The sequence below is a fragment of the Sinocyclocheilus grahami genome, unplaced genomic scaffold, assembly GCF_001515645.1.
Source record: "Sinocyclocheilus grahami isolate Dianchi unplaced genomic scaffold, SAMN03320097.WGS_v1.1 scaffold55.1, whole genome shotgun sequence".
Taxonomy (NCBI): Eukaryota; Metazoa; Chordata; class Actinopteri; order Cypriniformes; family Cyprinidae; genus Sinocyclocheilus; species Sinocyclocheilus grahami.
The window spans coordinates 3,837,731-3,853,686 of record NW_015505234.1 but is presented as its reverse complement, the minus strand read 5'-3'; the positions used below and the strand labels follow the sequence as shown (position 1 = coordinate 3,853,686).

General features: G+C 36.6%; 1 protein-coding gene across 1 annotated transcript in view; it reads right to left on the bottom strand.

Annotated features, from left to right (window-relative positions):
• Positions 1 to 11,279: 11,279 nt before the first annotated feature.
• Positions 11,280 to 15,956, bottom strand: part of LOC107583918 (ras association domain-containing protein 9-like) — a 9,959-nt gene continuing 5,282 nt past the window's right edge. Inside the window, exon 2 of the mRNA XM_016270270.1 lies at positions 11,280 to 13,030. Within this exon, the coding sequence (XP_016125756.1) occupies positions 11,764 to 13,030 (1,267 nt within the window). The 3' untranslated portion in view covers positions 11,280 to 11,763. The remainder of the gene's footprint in view (positions 13,031 to 15,956) is intronic.

Genomic DNA, 15,956 nt, shown 5'->3' with positions numbered 1-15,956 from the left:
TATATATATATATATATATATATATATATATATATATATATATATATATATATATATATATATATATATATATGTATACACTAATACTACTATATATTACAAGTAAATAGTTTTTTTATTTAAATAAAATATATTTATACAATTTAATAAATATTTGTTGGTCAAAATGGTGGCTTGATATATATTTTACATTATTTTGTTTCATAAGTTTTGTTTTTAGTAATTGTTTTACAATGAAAAGATTAATTATAAAATTAATAGGCCTTTCAGCTAAATTTAAAGGAGACATATTATGACCCTTTTTACAATATGTAATATAAGTCTCTGGTTTCCCCAGAATGTGTCTGTGAACACGCTGTTTTTCGGGCCTGTCTCTTTAAATGCAAATGAGCTGCTGCTCCCCGCCCCCTTTTCCAAAATAGAGCTGCGACATTACAGCTCGGACCTGCTAAAAACATCTGTTTTGGTTCTGATTAACATGTTGCTGAAACCATATTAGTTTAAACTTCTGATATACGGTTTCTGAACGCACACAACCGAAGCACACGGACAGAAAGCGGCCACCAGTTAAGGCTGAAAAACCTGTGATAGGCTGTTTTTTTTTTGGCAGGTTCCATCGTGACAACTTGCCCCAAAAGAACAAAAAGGTCAGTTTAATTAAATTATAATGAATAATGAATAAGTAATAATGAATTACTTTTCACTCAGTAAAATAGTTTACTCAAGTATAATGTGAATCCAAAGCAAAACAAAAGAATGAAAAGTGTTCTCTTTTCTTCTTGATATTTACCGTTAACCATTCTCACATGGTATTTTTATACCATACACTAGTATGTGGGTCACTCTTAAAATATGCCACATGAAAAGGCCCATTATTCAACACTTTACTAACTTAAACTAAGACAAAAGCCAGACACTATTTTGAAAATGCCTCCATTGCTCCAAGTCTTGGCTGGAGATGGGGGGATCTGTGTATGTGTGCTGATACAGCCACATGAAAGCTTCCACTTCTGAGTGCATGTCTGCAGCTCTGCACTCAGGGTGGCGAGAAGGAGCACAGTGCAACCCTGAGGAATAAGATAAGTAAGAACAAAGCTTGCTTTCCCACAGTGTCAAAACAAAGACTTCCCACTTCACCCTCAGGCTCGCCCGCCTTGAACGCTACACGGGAGACTATTAAGTCTGAAGGAGGCTGAGGAATTAAAACACACTCTAGACATAACTATTCCTTGGATCGTTTTGTTTTTCTCTTTACTGATATGGATTTTTTTTTTTTTTGGCACCAAACACGTTTTGGATCAGGTTGGGCAGGGTGATGGAGATAGTAATGTTAGTGAAGGTGTAAATTCAGGTAGTAAATTACTCTTGAAAACCCAAGCAAACATTAATATTTACACTTGTGAAATATTTAAACTAGTGAAATAATCATGCAAAGTGTAGTTTGTTGTGATGAATGAAACAAGCAAGCAAGCACAAAGGGGAAATCTCTCAAGTTAGAATATTATTTTAAATTATTAAATTGAGCCCGTTTATGCCACTGGATAAAAAAAATTTAATTGCGTATTTTTATCTCAGAATTACAAATATAAACTCAGAACAGTGAGATAAAAAATAGTCAGAATTGTGAGATAAAAGTTGCAATTACTTAAAAAAAAATTGTATTCCATGGTGGAACCCCCCCTCCCCCAAAACAAAACACAACAAAACAACAGAATTGCAAGCTGTAAACTCAGATTTGCAAGAAAAATACCAGAGTTCTTACTTTATATCTTGCAATTCTGACTTTTCTCAAAATTGCAATCCATCCATCCAACAATCCATCCATAAACTTCAAGATCAATTACCTGCATTAATTAATTAATTCATTTCTGTGGCAGAAACAGGCTTAAATTACTGGCAGTATAAAAAGGTGTGTTTATTTTTAAAGCATTTTGATTTGGTTGTTTGATTAGATTTTTCCAAACCATTCTTCTTTGGAACATTAAAAGAAAAATGTTGAATATCCTGGCTGACATTTTTTTAAATATCATGAAAGTGAGGCTTGGGCTGTCAAGATGTCAAATGAATAAAAAAATAAATAAAAAAAAATAAAAAATAAAAAAAATAAAAACATCATAAGTTTCATAAAAGTAGGGCATTAAAATCTACTTCAAAGTTTATTTTCCATATTATGAAAGAGAATGGGGTTTTAGGATGCTAAATGCCAAAATGAAAGAAAAATCCTCTGAAATCATTTTTCACAAAATCACAGCAGAGGAAAAGATTATCGAGAAATAAAGACTTGAAGTTTCACATTCAAAGATATTCTATGGCTTCAAAAGAAATGGAAAATATATGAGAAAAGGTTGTGTGACTACTTTTTTATTCTTGTTATGGTCTGCAGATCCCCACTTATTTTCATAATAAATGAGTAGCCAGTACATTCATCAACATTTATCCTTTTGTGTTCTGAGAAAGAAAGTCATGCAGGAACAACATTTTCATTTTTGACTGAGCTATTCCTTTTAAGTCAAAGACTGATCACCATGTGTGGGTATTATGACTAATAAAGGTCAGAGCATGAAGGGCACAATGAAGGGTGTTGTCCTCATAAAATGCAGGCTTTCACTCTTTAGTCAGACCCTCTGCTTAGAGGCATTAAATGTGATGGAAGAGAAATGAGGTACAATTTGGTGAGTTCAGAAAGAAGAGGAAGCACACTGCCTCTTTGACAATAAACTGGAACCCATGCCAGGTGTCTGTTTCCAGGGTTGCACACGTGTACACGATGAACACACACAATGGTACTTGGATGCACTCACAGAAGGTATAGCAGAGCACACCTCACTTTTTCAGACCGATGAGCTTTGTAAAAATCGACGTGTTTCAGAAAGGCGGGGCATAGAGGAGAAACAATGTACAGTATGTGGAAAATAATGTATTTTTTTTTACCTTAAACCGCATAAACGCATTTCATTACACCAAATACATAAAATAATGTTCTTTTTAGCAGCATCATATGACCCTTTTAATATTGCTAACATAGCGACTCATCGAAAAATACATTGGCATCATCTGTATTAAAGAGAAAATAATCACTTCATCCGATGTTTAATTGAATAAAATAGCCTTGACAGCCTTGGAGTTCCACAGCTGTTGACTTTGTTCTCTCTCACGGACTTGTGTGTGTGTAGGTGAGGTAAAAGAGGAAAGCAGGCATTTGGACCAAATCACTGTGAGGCAAGGGAGGGAAGACTCAAAATGTTTCTAAACTTAAAATGCATTTTTGCCCCGTTTGTGTTGTTTTACTACTTATACAATTATTTAAAGTATAAAACATTGTTATTTACAATACACAGACTGGTTTTTAATCATATTTTTAGGGGGGACAACCCTCAGATGGGGGTTATATTTAAATAATATAACATAATATACAAATTTAATTATACAAATACAATTACATTTAAATATCTCTAAAGGTAAATAAAGTATAAATGCATTTTTAGTAGAGTTAATGAAAAAGGATTAAAGTATGTTTTAACAAAATTATATTTAAATCAAAAAAGCGTTTCATTTTAAATTGCCAGTTAAAGACAACACAATGCTCATAGTCTGTTTGTTATGTTTTACTTCTGCAAGTGTGCTTACAATTCACATTCCATTCCATTCCCAGTGATATCTTATCTTTACAGTCCCTCAGGGTTACATCAATTCACTTTTTTGCTGGGAGAATCTGGGCCACTGCTCCAGAGGCCGGCCTTTTAGGGACAGTCTACTCCTGTGACTTGCTCACAATATCCCAGGAAATGGTGCATGAACATTGTCATTAGGCTTTGTTTCATTTCCTTGATAGTGGTCCAATTGTTTAAAGGGAATTATTGTTCATATCTTGTTCAGTCATATAAAGTACATGATCCGGTGGCCTCCAGGAACATTTCTGTACTGTGTCAGTCAGGGACAGGAAGCATTACATCAATCTGTGGTTACCAAATTGGATTACTTTTTTAAAATGTAGAGTCTTTAGGGCGTTTTCCTTTTATCTATGTACTTTGGTGTTTTGTAAAAAGTGAAAATTACTGTAATAACTGAAGATAAAATCACAGGAAGATTTGTGTGTTTTTTTTTTGCCTAGATGTCTGGCCTCTTAAACTTACTGAGCGGAATAGAATTATAGCAACCATTCACTATGACACCTATTTCATTACACATTCCCTGCGATTCTATTTTATAATATATTGCAGAGTGCTAATACAACAACACTGGTGGAGATTTTCAGTGACTTTCTGAGGTTACATATAGTTGCGCCTGCAGTACATGTAGGTGGTGACAACAAGTGACTTTTTGAGGGAATTATTGAATCACTCAACCAAATTGAAAAACACGGATTCACTGTGTGTTGTTTAGAGATGTTTAATATTTAAATATCTAACATTTAATTCAGATTCTTCCTTTGGAACTGCATGATGATGAAAAATAAACAATTAAAACGTTATCCAGATATAACTTTTTATCTACCTTATTTTTAAGTAACAGTAGGTGTGGCCATTTGTAACTTCAGTGTGCAAGGCTTCTGGTATCATCCACATTCAAATATTTTACCTGCAGAAAACAACAAAAACGACAACAAACAAAAACAGTTTGTTATGCTGCATGATATGGCAAACTGCTATTTGTTGTCATATTATTTCAGTTTTATTTCCTAGTCATAAATGCACTTTGTTATTCTTAGTTATTTAGCCTACCTATAGCAATGAATCAGAAGTATCGCACATTCGAAGAAAACAGCTTACTTCCACATTCTAAAACAAGGTGGATAAAAGCAATATGTTGCCAATGGCCTGAAATTCTAAATTAAATGTTCAACATTCACATATATGAGTGAGGTGTTTGGGTGTCCACATAATGTTGGCTATGTACAGTATAATTAAAAAGTACTGTACTGCAAACCAAATAAAGAACTGCAATACTCCTTAAGAACACTCATATTGTTTCTTATTTGGTCTGTATTTTGCATTTCATGGACATTTAGTTGTTTTTAAAAAGACAGAATAATGGTTCATAAAATTATAACAAAAGAAACAGAATTACAGGATCCACAACATGGCTTTTCACTGGATTTAATTAAAACTATTTGTTAAAACACAGTGAATCATATAATAATATAAGTTATAATGTGAACCATCTTGACATCGAACTCTTGGCATACAGCTTGCAACATGTTTTGAAATATTTTTATTCAACGTCAAACTGGCAAAATAGCAATACATTTTAATAAATGACTTATTTTAACAGTGCAGTTTTGTTGTTGGCGATAGCCAGGTTAGTTAGTTAGAATGGTGAAATGTTTCTCTAAGCTCTGGACTTCAACAGGAAATGTTGACCATTGACTCCAAAGGAAACCACTCCCATACAGTGTACAAAAGAGACCCACAAACGTCACTATATTATCAGTATATCTCAGAGATATGAAGGCCTTCACAGACCTGGTAGGACACTGATTTGTTGTATGTCAAACCTAAATTCTTCTTTGGGGTTACTACATTTTTTTTATGTTTCTTGAGCAGCAAATCATCATATTAGAATGATTTCTGAAGGATCTTGTGACACTGAAGACAGATGAAAATTCAGCTTTGTCATCACATGAATAAATTAATGTGAAATATATTCACATTTAAATCTTACTAATATTTCACTAATGACCAATTTTTTGATAAAGTAACCTTTGTGAGCACAAGTGACTCTGAATGGTTAAAAATGGCTTAGCAGAAGGTTTGTTATACCCACAGAACCACCAAGCTATGCATATTTGCACTGTATACTATAGTATACTAGGCGAAGCACTTAGTTGCCATAGTGATTTATAAAGTGTGGGTTTTAGTGTGCAGGATGAGAGCTACAGACATGCTCTCAGGAAATGAACATCAACTTCTCTAAATCTTATAAACAAACTGTTGGAGGAGAGAAATGAGGACTGAGGATGAAGTTCATCAAGATTAGTGTTGCTCCCGGTGCATTGTAGGGGAAGCCGGGAGAAGTGTGTGAGAGATAGACAGGGCATCCATGTGATCAAAGGCCTGTCGTACAAGATCTCAATCAGGCAAGGATGGGTTCTCCGTAATTGGTACTTCAAACCCTACAAGTGGTGAGAGTGAAGGCCTCAGTTCAAAGTCTTCATCACAGACACTTCTGAATATACTGTACCTGGTGTCACAAAGGCACCGGCATCTGTGGTTGTGCGTTCACTCAGCGGCGTATCGTCTTGTGTTTTGATCTTGAATGAATCAAAAGATTAAAAACAAATGAAGAAATGCTCATCTTGAAGATGAATTCATTGATAAGGATAATATGAATTTGCTATTGAAGTTGATTAAACTGCCTTGATGAGATTTTGAGGCTTTTAAAGCCAATGGGACCTAAAAACATGCGAATATGAGAATATTTAGCCTTGAATTCAGCTGGAATCTGAAGTAAAGTTAATATATTCTGTCTCACAAATAATATTCATGAGAAGCACTGATTTTATTTTTTTTAAAAATTGTTCATTACAATTTTCATTTGTAGATGAGCACCACCAATGTCTCAATGCCTCATACGAATCAGTAGAAACAAGATGGGGTCATGGCTTTAAGCTGATTAGCTGTAATAGATAAACTCTCAATGCTGTAGGCAATCAGAGCATGTACATGCGCAGAGAGGGCCTCAGAGGAAGAGATGGTGAGATGAGGACCAGGCTTCGAGGAGGATTCAAGCACAGGGGGTGAGGTGGCAAAAGCAATGTTTATATAAGCAGCTAATCAGCGAAACACACCAGGGTTGTGAGGGCTGGTGGAAAGGAGGAGGGGGAACAGGAAAACGACTCGCCTTCATGCAAAGCTTTCCAGATTGCTGTTAATAAACGCATGGCAACAAGCCAAAAAACTGCATTATTCCTTCTGGTTAACCAGCATTTTTGAACACTTGTTCCACCAAGTGACTAGCTGCCTGTCAAGGTCTCTCAAAGGCACTTGCTAGTAAATGTCCTAATCTATTTCCTTCCTCTTTTCTACCTCAACATGCAACCGCCTTGCCTCTCTCTGCTTTGGCGGTATAATAAGAGGTTTGCTGATGAGCCTTGGCGAACACCTGTGGCAGAGCAAACGCTCTGAGAAACAACAGCCGTAATAAGAGCACATTAATGTCTGAGCCAGGCAAGACCGAGAAAAATATAGACATAAAGGTGTTTCAGACCCACCATCACCTTCTGGGAATAATCTCTGGAGACAATAGACCACCCCAGAGAGGTCTCTCTGTGTGTGTATGCATTTGACGATTGTTTCAAACCATAGGCTTCTGCAGGCATTTTCAGAGCCTTCATACAAATTCATTTACAGCACTGCAATAAAAATACTGCTGTGCCTCTATGTCTGGGGGAGCAAGATTGATTGCCAATGTATGACAACCCTGAAGGCTTGGCTTTGTGATCAAGTAAAATCACAGCACTTTATACATTCATCCTACATTTCAACAGTTTGAATTGGAGTTTTGCGGCTTTTATGGCTCTATGTCTATTTGGTCTAAAGCCATCAATATGCTGCTGAAAGTTGACAAAATAAATTTTATCAGATATACGGTATATGATTTAAAAGTTACAGACTTTCTCTTAATGATAATGGAAAAAAAGACTGTTGACTTGTTACATTACAGATTTTTTGTCCAATGAATAACTAGCATTCCAAATCATTGTACATATATTACTCTTTAGGATTTGAATGAATTCATGAATTGGCCATTAAAAAAGGGGTTCAGCATTTATTGATATAGCCCACCACAATTATCAGTTTAAATAGTAAACAGATCAACACAGAACATAAAACTACACCCATTAAGTGATTTTAGAGTGTCTTTTAAATTAATAACTAAAATATCAATGAGAGTTGCCACTAAATGTATGCCAAGATTTATTGCATACAAATTTATCAGATACATTTATCAAATTATACAAAATTGAAGCAAGCCATGATTGCTTTGGGTGATTCTTTAACTAATATTATTTTAATTCAAGAGTTTGGTCAAATGGCAGTAAAGTGCTTTTATCCAGCCAATTACTTTAGACTGTGGGAGAGGTTCAGACATGCCGAGTGTATGTGAGGTAGAGACAGTGAGCTCTTTTCAGATGCAGTTATTTTTATGAGGTTCAAAAAAAAAAGAAAAGAAAAGATGAACCTGTTCCCTGACACGATTCTGCAATTGCACACAGTTTTGACTGAATGCTTTTAACGTACACACAAGGATACATCATTCTTGCCATGAGGCTGAAAAACTCCATAAAACATGTTTGGATAATGTTAAGATTGCGAAGTTAGCTTGAGCACGCCAAGTAAAACACCACTGCTTAATTCTATTTGACACGTTTAAAGAATTTTGATTCTGTTTTAACTGAGACAACAAATTAAATTGGCTAGTCATTCACAAGGATGGGTTTGCGTACAACATGATCTTATGCACTGAAATGTTACCCTTTAATACAAGATATTACACCTTCCAACATTTAAAGGGATAGTTCACCCAAAAATGAAAATTCTGTCATTAATTACTCACCCTCATGTCGTTCCAAACCTGTAAGACTTTCGTTCATCTTCGTAACACAAATTAAGATATTTTTGATGAAATGTGAGAGCTCTCAGACCCTGCATAAACAATAACGCAACTGTAATGTTCCCAGGTCCAGAAACGTAGTAAGGACATCTGTAAAACAGTCCATGTGACATCAGTGGCTCAACTTCAGTTTTGTGAAGCTACGAGAATACTTTTTGAGTGCAAAGAAAACAAAAATAACATAATTTTTTCAACAATTCTTCTCCCCCGAGTTACGTCTTCCACCATTTTAGAGTATCACAATGAATACGCACGCTTTCCCCTAAGCGTAAACAACGCTGATTACGCAGATTACGTTCATGTGTGCGCTTTCTCCCCCAAACGTAAACCATGCTGATTACGTCAATTATGCTCTTGGGTACTCTCCAAAATGGCGGAAGACGTAACTCGGGGGAGAAGAATTGTTAAATCAATTGTTAATTTTTGTTTTCTTTGCGCTCAAAAAGTATTCTCGTAGCTTCGCAAAACTGAAGTTGGGCCACTGATGTCACATGGACTGTTTTACCGATGTCCTTACTACGTTTCTGGACCTGGGAACATTACAGTTGCGTTGCTGTCTATGCAGGGTCTGAAAGCTCTCACATTTCATCAAAAATATCTTAATTTGTGTTCCGAAGATGAACGAAAGTCTTACAGGTTTGGAACGACATGAGGGTGAGTAATTAATGACAGAATTTTCATTTTGGGGTGAAGTAACCCTTTAATTATGAGAATAAAAACAAAAGAACGATGAGTTGCTGTCAAGCAAGCAATTCTGCGGTTTCAGTAATCCTGTTAACATACACCCTCACCCACAGAGTTTCTTTTGAACAATGGCAAAAAAGTACAGTGACTCAGTCTAAAGGAGATCCTAAAATTTGTTTATTTGCTTTTTAGTACAAGTTCAAAACTCACTGGTATGTAAGAGGGAAACATTAACACACAAATCACTGGCTGAACTGGAAAAAAGCTCCCAACCATTCAGGAAATGTCAAGGCAAACTGACAAGATAATGAGACTGTTGTTTTTGAAGATTGCAGCATGCAGGCGACAGGATTATTTTGTTTTAGGATAATCCAATCACTGGCTGGATCAAAAACTACATCATGTTCTTATGAAATGTAAAAAGTTAAACAAGACCAGTTCCTTGACATAGTAAAAGAAAATACAAGTGTCTTGTTACATGATAGCCTTGGGGGTAAAATTATTTGCTATGCAAAAGTCCATCCCTCATAACTTTTTGTCTCTTCACCTTTTTTTTTTGTTGCATTTTCAGCCTGTGAGGATGCAATAGTCCTTGTAATTGAAAGTTCAACATGGGGGAGCTGCCCTGACACAATCTAAAAGGACTGTTTACAAGAATTGGTCGGTGTAATTGTTAGTGCTGGAAATACTGCTGCAGAAGTAACAAGAGATAAAAGTCAGTAATTGCCATTTTCACACAGGAAATTACGGCTGCAACAGAGTCCTGGCAGTTCTCTGGTTCCTCCTGAACTGACAGTGAAGGTAAACAAGTCACGACGCTGACAGTGAAGACATTAAAGAGCCCTCTGACTTTGTATTGCCAACACCCTGCAGGGGGTGCTGTGTGGGATCAGAGCCAATGAAGGGGAATTTGGTTATTATCTCAGCGCGAAGCCGGCACTCTGAAGGAGCCAATGAAGCAAGGCTTCATTAACACCCTCTGAATATCAAGGCTTGCTGCATAATGCAAGTTTTTAAAACCCATTTGTTTTGCATTACAAAATAGAGCCTTCTTTAAAATCCCATTTGTTATGAGTCATGCTGATGACAACGGCGTAACACGTTGTTACCCTTCAGGAACTTGGCATTAAAGACCCTGCATTAATTCAATGAAGCAATGAGACCGCAGTCTAATAGGACTGCTAAGTCTCAGCTGTTCGCAGGTTTTAAAGAAAGGATGAGGCAATTACTTGAAGCAAAAGGGCTTGAATGTCTCTTTACTGGCATTGACTGAAGAAATGTACACAGGTTTTCACATTAGAATTCAAATATTCCTTACTTGTGTTTGTATTAGTATCAGAATAATTATTTCACCGAGTGCTGTCTCAACCCGCTTTAGCTATGAAGGGAACATGAGTCACAGTGTACAACGCAAAAGCACTGAGGGAAATTGCTATGCTAAAAAGACTCCCAAGCTGCAAATTAATTTGAATTTAGTTCTAAAATAAAACATTTTAAAGATAAAAATAATTTATGCATCTGTGAGAAGTTTTATCTCTATATTTTGCAATTTGTGCAGTCACCTGTTCATACTGTACATTTGAAAAAAAGAAACAGGTTAAAAAGTAAAGCTTATGTACAAAGTCTGTAGTTTGTTTTAATATAAAACAATTTTGTTCTTTCATCTACCTTGTTCATATTGTTATTAACAATTTGATACTGCTTTTGATAATTAAAGATTACATTAAAATATTTTAATTCATTTAATATATTTTTTCTTTAAAATAATATTGACTATATATATATATATATATATATATATATATAAAAAACTAAACTTTGTATTTAGGTGAATTTTTTTTTTTAAATTGTGGAAAACATGTTGCTTAATAAATATCAGCAGGATTTAAAATAAACAAAATCAGAGGGGTAATTTTAAAGATGAATGAAACCCCAAAATTAAATATATTTCAGCTTATTAACAATGTTTTTTAAAAATTATTTGACGTATTTAATTCAGACTATAAGTGCATATGAATTCTAAAAGAGAGAAAAACATAAGATGATAAACATGAATTCACACATTATAGTATGTAACAGGACCATAGAGGCTAAAGGGATAAAAAAAAAATCTGTCATCATTTACACCCCCTCATATTGTTCAAAAACTGTATGCCTTTCTTCTGGAAGACAAAAGAAGATGTTTTGAGAACTCAGTGCTTTTGTCCATACAGTGGAAATCAATGGTAACCAAAACTGTTTGGTTATCAACATCCTTCAAAATACCTTTTGTGATTCATCATCAGTCACACAGATTTGGAATGAGATAAAGGTGAATAATGATAGATGACAGAATATAATGATGACATTAGTAAATGATGACAGAATTTTAATTTTTGGGTGGAATATCCCTTTCAGCTGTGTGTTTCCTTGTTGGAGTCATTAAATACAATATGTCTAAAAAACACATTTGGTTAATGCTCAACTTTAAACATCAGTATCCAGAGGAGGCGACCTGTCCACACAGGGAGACAGTGAGTCCTGACTATGAGTAGAGCTTATTCCAGTGTCTGAGTCTGTGTCTGTCGCATCTGTAGAGGAGCATGTTAGTCTGACCTTGCCTGCTGTCTGCTGAGAGACAGTGGCCCTGATCTGGCTCTTCAGAGATACAGGGCTAGACTGGTCTGAACAGGCCCCCAGCTCAAGCGCATTGAGTTGGGCAACCAGATGCTGGTATTCTTGGTTTTGGGACTGCAGGGCTGGTTTGTTCCACTGTAGTTCCTTCTCGATTTCCTGCGTTTGAGCATGGAGGGAAAGCCCAGCACTCATGCTTGACTCAAGTTCATTGCGTAAGCTTTCCAGCTCTAAGAGATCTGAGGCGGTCAACGCAAGGTTAGGTTCCAGCTCTAGTTCTGGACTAGCAGCTGCTGCTTCTTTCAAGCCTTCTAAATCTGAAATCCGGTTCCTCAGTTCTAGGTCAATATCTCGAGAGAGCTGATCAATGAGTTCTTGGTGCCTGCAAACATGTAGTTCTAGTTTCTCAAGTCCATCACTGGTGTACAGGTACTCTTGAAGCTGACTGTCAAACTGGGACAACGATTGGCTGCCATCACTCTCGGTGATGCTGGAGCGAGGTGTGGGGCTGTTCCTCAGCTGTTTCTCTGCATGTTCAATCTCCAAGTCTAGCTCACGCATTTGGTGAATCTGCTGCCGTATGGTCTGATCCTGTGAGATGATCAATGGCACCAGCTTACTGATATCTTCTGAGCCCTCTGATGTCTCTGCTTTCTGGATCTTCTCCAATTTGCGGAAGGCCTTGTTCACCATGCGCTTCTGCTTCTCCGCAGATACAGTCTTGGTGTACTGTGCAGGTCCTTGCTCCCATCTTTTGGACCTCACTCCCCGAGACTTCGAGGCTCTTTTGACTCCTTTGGATGATGGTACAAAATCACTGATCTTCATGAGGACAAACTGTATGAAAGGTTTCTCATCACCCCAAGCGTTCCACAGTCTGAGAATTCGAGTGAGAGGTGGCAGTGCCCTCTCAAAGCCCTTCCACCGTTCAAGGATGCAGAAGTCTTTAGGTTCCCCATGTAATAGCCTCTTACTCTCTGGTAAAATCTGGTGGTCCTCCAATAAAGCCTTGACTACATCTGCGCAGGTTGTGTGCTTGGTCACTCCACAGACTGCTTTTTCTTCTCGACACACAAGAACCTGGATTTCCTTCCCTGGAGTTTCCTCTACAACCTTAGACCTGGTAAAGAAATATAGCAAGTGTGTATTATAAACAACAACAATCACAAGTGTAATATCCCTTAAAATTACTACAAATATGGTCATTTTATACAATAAATACAAATAATATATTACAAAATGGATAACTATAAACTACAATACATAAACTATAAACTAGGCAAATTGTTCATTATTTTTATTATATAAATAATAATAATAATAACAACGAAGAATTCATTACACACTAGTGTTTTGTATCATACAGCAGTTGCTAGCATAAAAGCAATACTATAACACTGTAGTGTAAGAATATAGTGATTACATTTTAAACACTCATGACTAAAAACACCCCATAACTGTTGTAAATCACTGTAATAGACAGACTGGAGTGGCTTGTTTCTTACACATACAAGATGGAATGAGGTGAAATACATACAGCTCACATCTATGATTCAGGAGTCATTATAGTCATAACTGTACTTGACAATGCTGATGACGGATTCACATTCATAGCTCAGATTTTAAATGGCACACTAAATGACTGACATTATTCAGATGGGCTTCATGACAAGTGCATCATAGCCTCAATTATCTGAATTGGTTGTTTCATAATTTTTCATTCTGTTCAGGTCATAATATCAGGTATGACTAATTATCGCTCTTAGTTCAGAACTGTAGAGACTAATTAAAAACTGTTAAAAGCTAGAAGCAAATCTGAATGTAAAATGTACAGAGGTAATGTTTATTTCTTTATTTCTTAGGTTAATAAAGGTCTCCTGAAGCGAATCAATGCATTTTTTAAAGATAAATATCCATATTTAAAACTTTATAAACTGTAATCTCTGTGATGTCGTTTGCGTGTACATGAGAGAGGGCATTCCAGCGGATAATGCAGAACGTAGGTAAACGTGGTGACAAATGTGGAAGTGACAAACACGGAAGCGCAGAGGACTGAGTCACGATTTAGAAGTACAAAACGAGGATTTGTAAGGAAAAATGTTGGAGGATTTCGATATAAGTCAAGCCGAGGATTCGTCTGAAAGAAGAAAGTCATATACACCTTCGATGGCTTGAGAGTGAGTAAATCATGGGGTAATTTTCATTTTTGGGTGAAATATCCCTTTAATGAATGACCTCAAAAGAATGCAATATATATGCAAGAATGCAGGTTAGTTAATATTTAGAAGACCCTGCTGCTACTCTACAGAAAAGTAAATAGTTGAGCTAATTCACATAGCAGACTACCCAATACACCACTGGTATACAGAAAGACAAACTATCCTTAAATATACTGTATTCTGTAGGGCTACAGGCCTTTATCTTAGACTGAAAGTATACAAACTAAATGAAAAATTGCCATTTGTTAAATGTTGCATGATGTAACACTGTATACAATGCTATTTTTAACAGTTAACCCCACATTCACACCAGTGCTAGTAATTCTACATGACATAATTGACATGACATCATAACAAAAGAGTGCAACCCTGGCATTTACATAATAAGCAAGTACAGAAGCTTGTCCACACATGTCAGACACATTACACTGAAACAGACAATATGCTACAATACAAAACAAGCGTTCACCCTCAAATGGTTAACAATGTGCTTTCTTGGCTTGCTATACAATTTGGATCAATTTTAAGAGCTTGCTGAAGGAGTCTGAGCAACATGAAATGTCCGAATAATCTACACTGGGAATTCAGAGTGAAATGGTCTATTTTGTTTAGCCTTTTCTAAAATTGTCATGAGTACAGGAAACAAAAGAGGGGGAATGGAAGCACCTGTGCTTGTCTTGTGGGAAAATCAATGGTGACCAGCAGCATCCTGTTACATACACCCTGCCACTAAGTTCATTTATTGTGAGGCAATGGAAAATTATGAATTCCATTTCATGGATATATTGCAAACGAATGGAGTGAAGCACTACAACAAACATGTATATACTTAAAACAAAAGTCTGGTTTGAAATGTAGATTAGATGTATCTGTTGTGCCCTAATGAACACAACACCAGAGACATTATCAGAGAACCACTGAAGGTGAAAAGAACAGAACACTCTGCTTCTCAACTCACAGAGCAGACACAAACACACATGTGACCGCCAGACTTGATCCTTGTACTACAGAGAACACACTGTATCCTTCTACAGACTCAACACAGTGACTGGACATAATCTCCTGAACTCAGTCTATCAAGGTTTATTAGGCTGTACAAAAATATGCTTGGGAAATTAAACAGTGATTTAACAAAGATGTGCAGATCATTCAGTGCTATATCTCATTAAGGTTTTCATTAAGGCTATCTCTATATTTTGCTGTGTTGAGCTTTCCTTCTACTCTGACGAGTCCCTCAGTCCCTGCCGCTGAACACACAGCCCCTCAGCATGAGGCTGCTACCAGCACACTTTACTGTTGGGATGTTACTCTGCAGGTGATGAGCAGTGCCTGCTTTCCTCCAAACATGATGCTTGGAATTGAGGTTCATCAGACCAGTTAATCTTGTTTCTCACAATCTTAGGGTTCTTTAGGTGCTTTTTTGCAAATTCCAAGTGTGTTTTCATGTGTCTTCACTGAAGAAAGGATTGAGTCCTGCCACACCGCCATAAAGCCCAGATCAGTGGAGTGTTGCAGTGATGTTTGTCCTTCTGTAGGGTTCTTCTGTCTCCACATATGATCATATAGTTCAACTAGAGTGACCATCAGGTTCTTGGTCACCGGTCTAACCAAAGCCCTTCCCCATCGATTGCTCAGTTTGGCCAGAAGGCCATCAACTCTAGGAAGAGTCCTGGGCTGCATTTCCCAAAAGCATCATAAACTTAGGTACATCGTAGACCCATTGAAACCAATGGAGCTACAATCAACTTAAGCTTACAATGCTTTTGGGAAACATAGCCCTGGTTGTTTCAAACTTCTTCCACTAAGAGTAACGTAGACTACATGCTT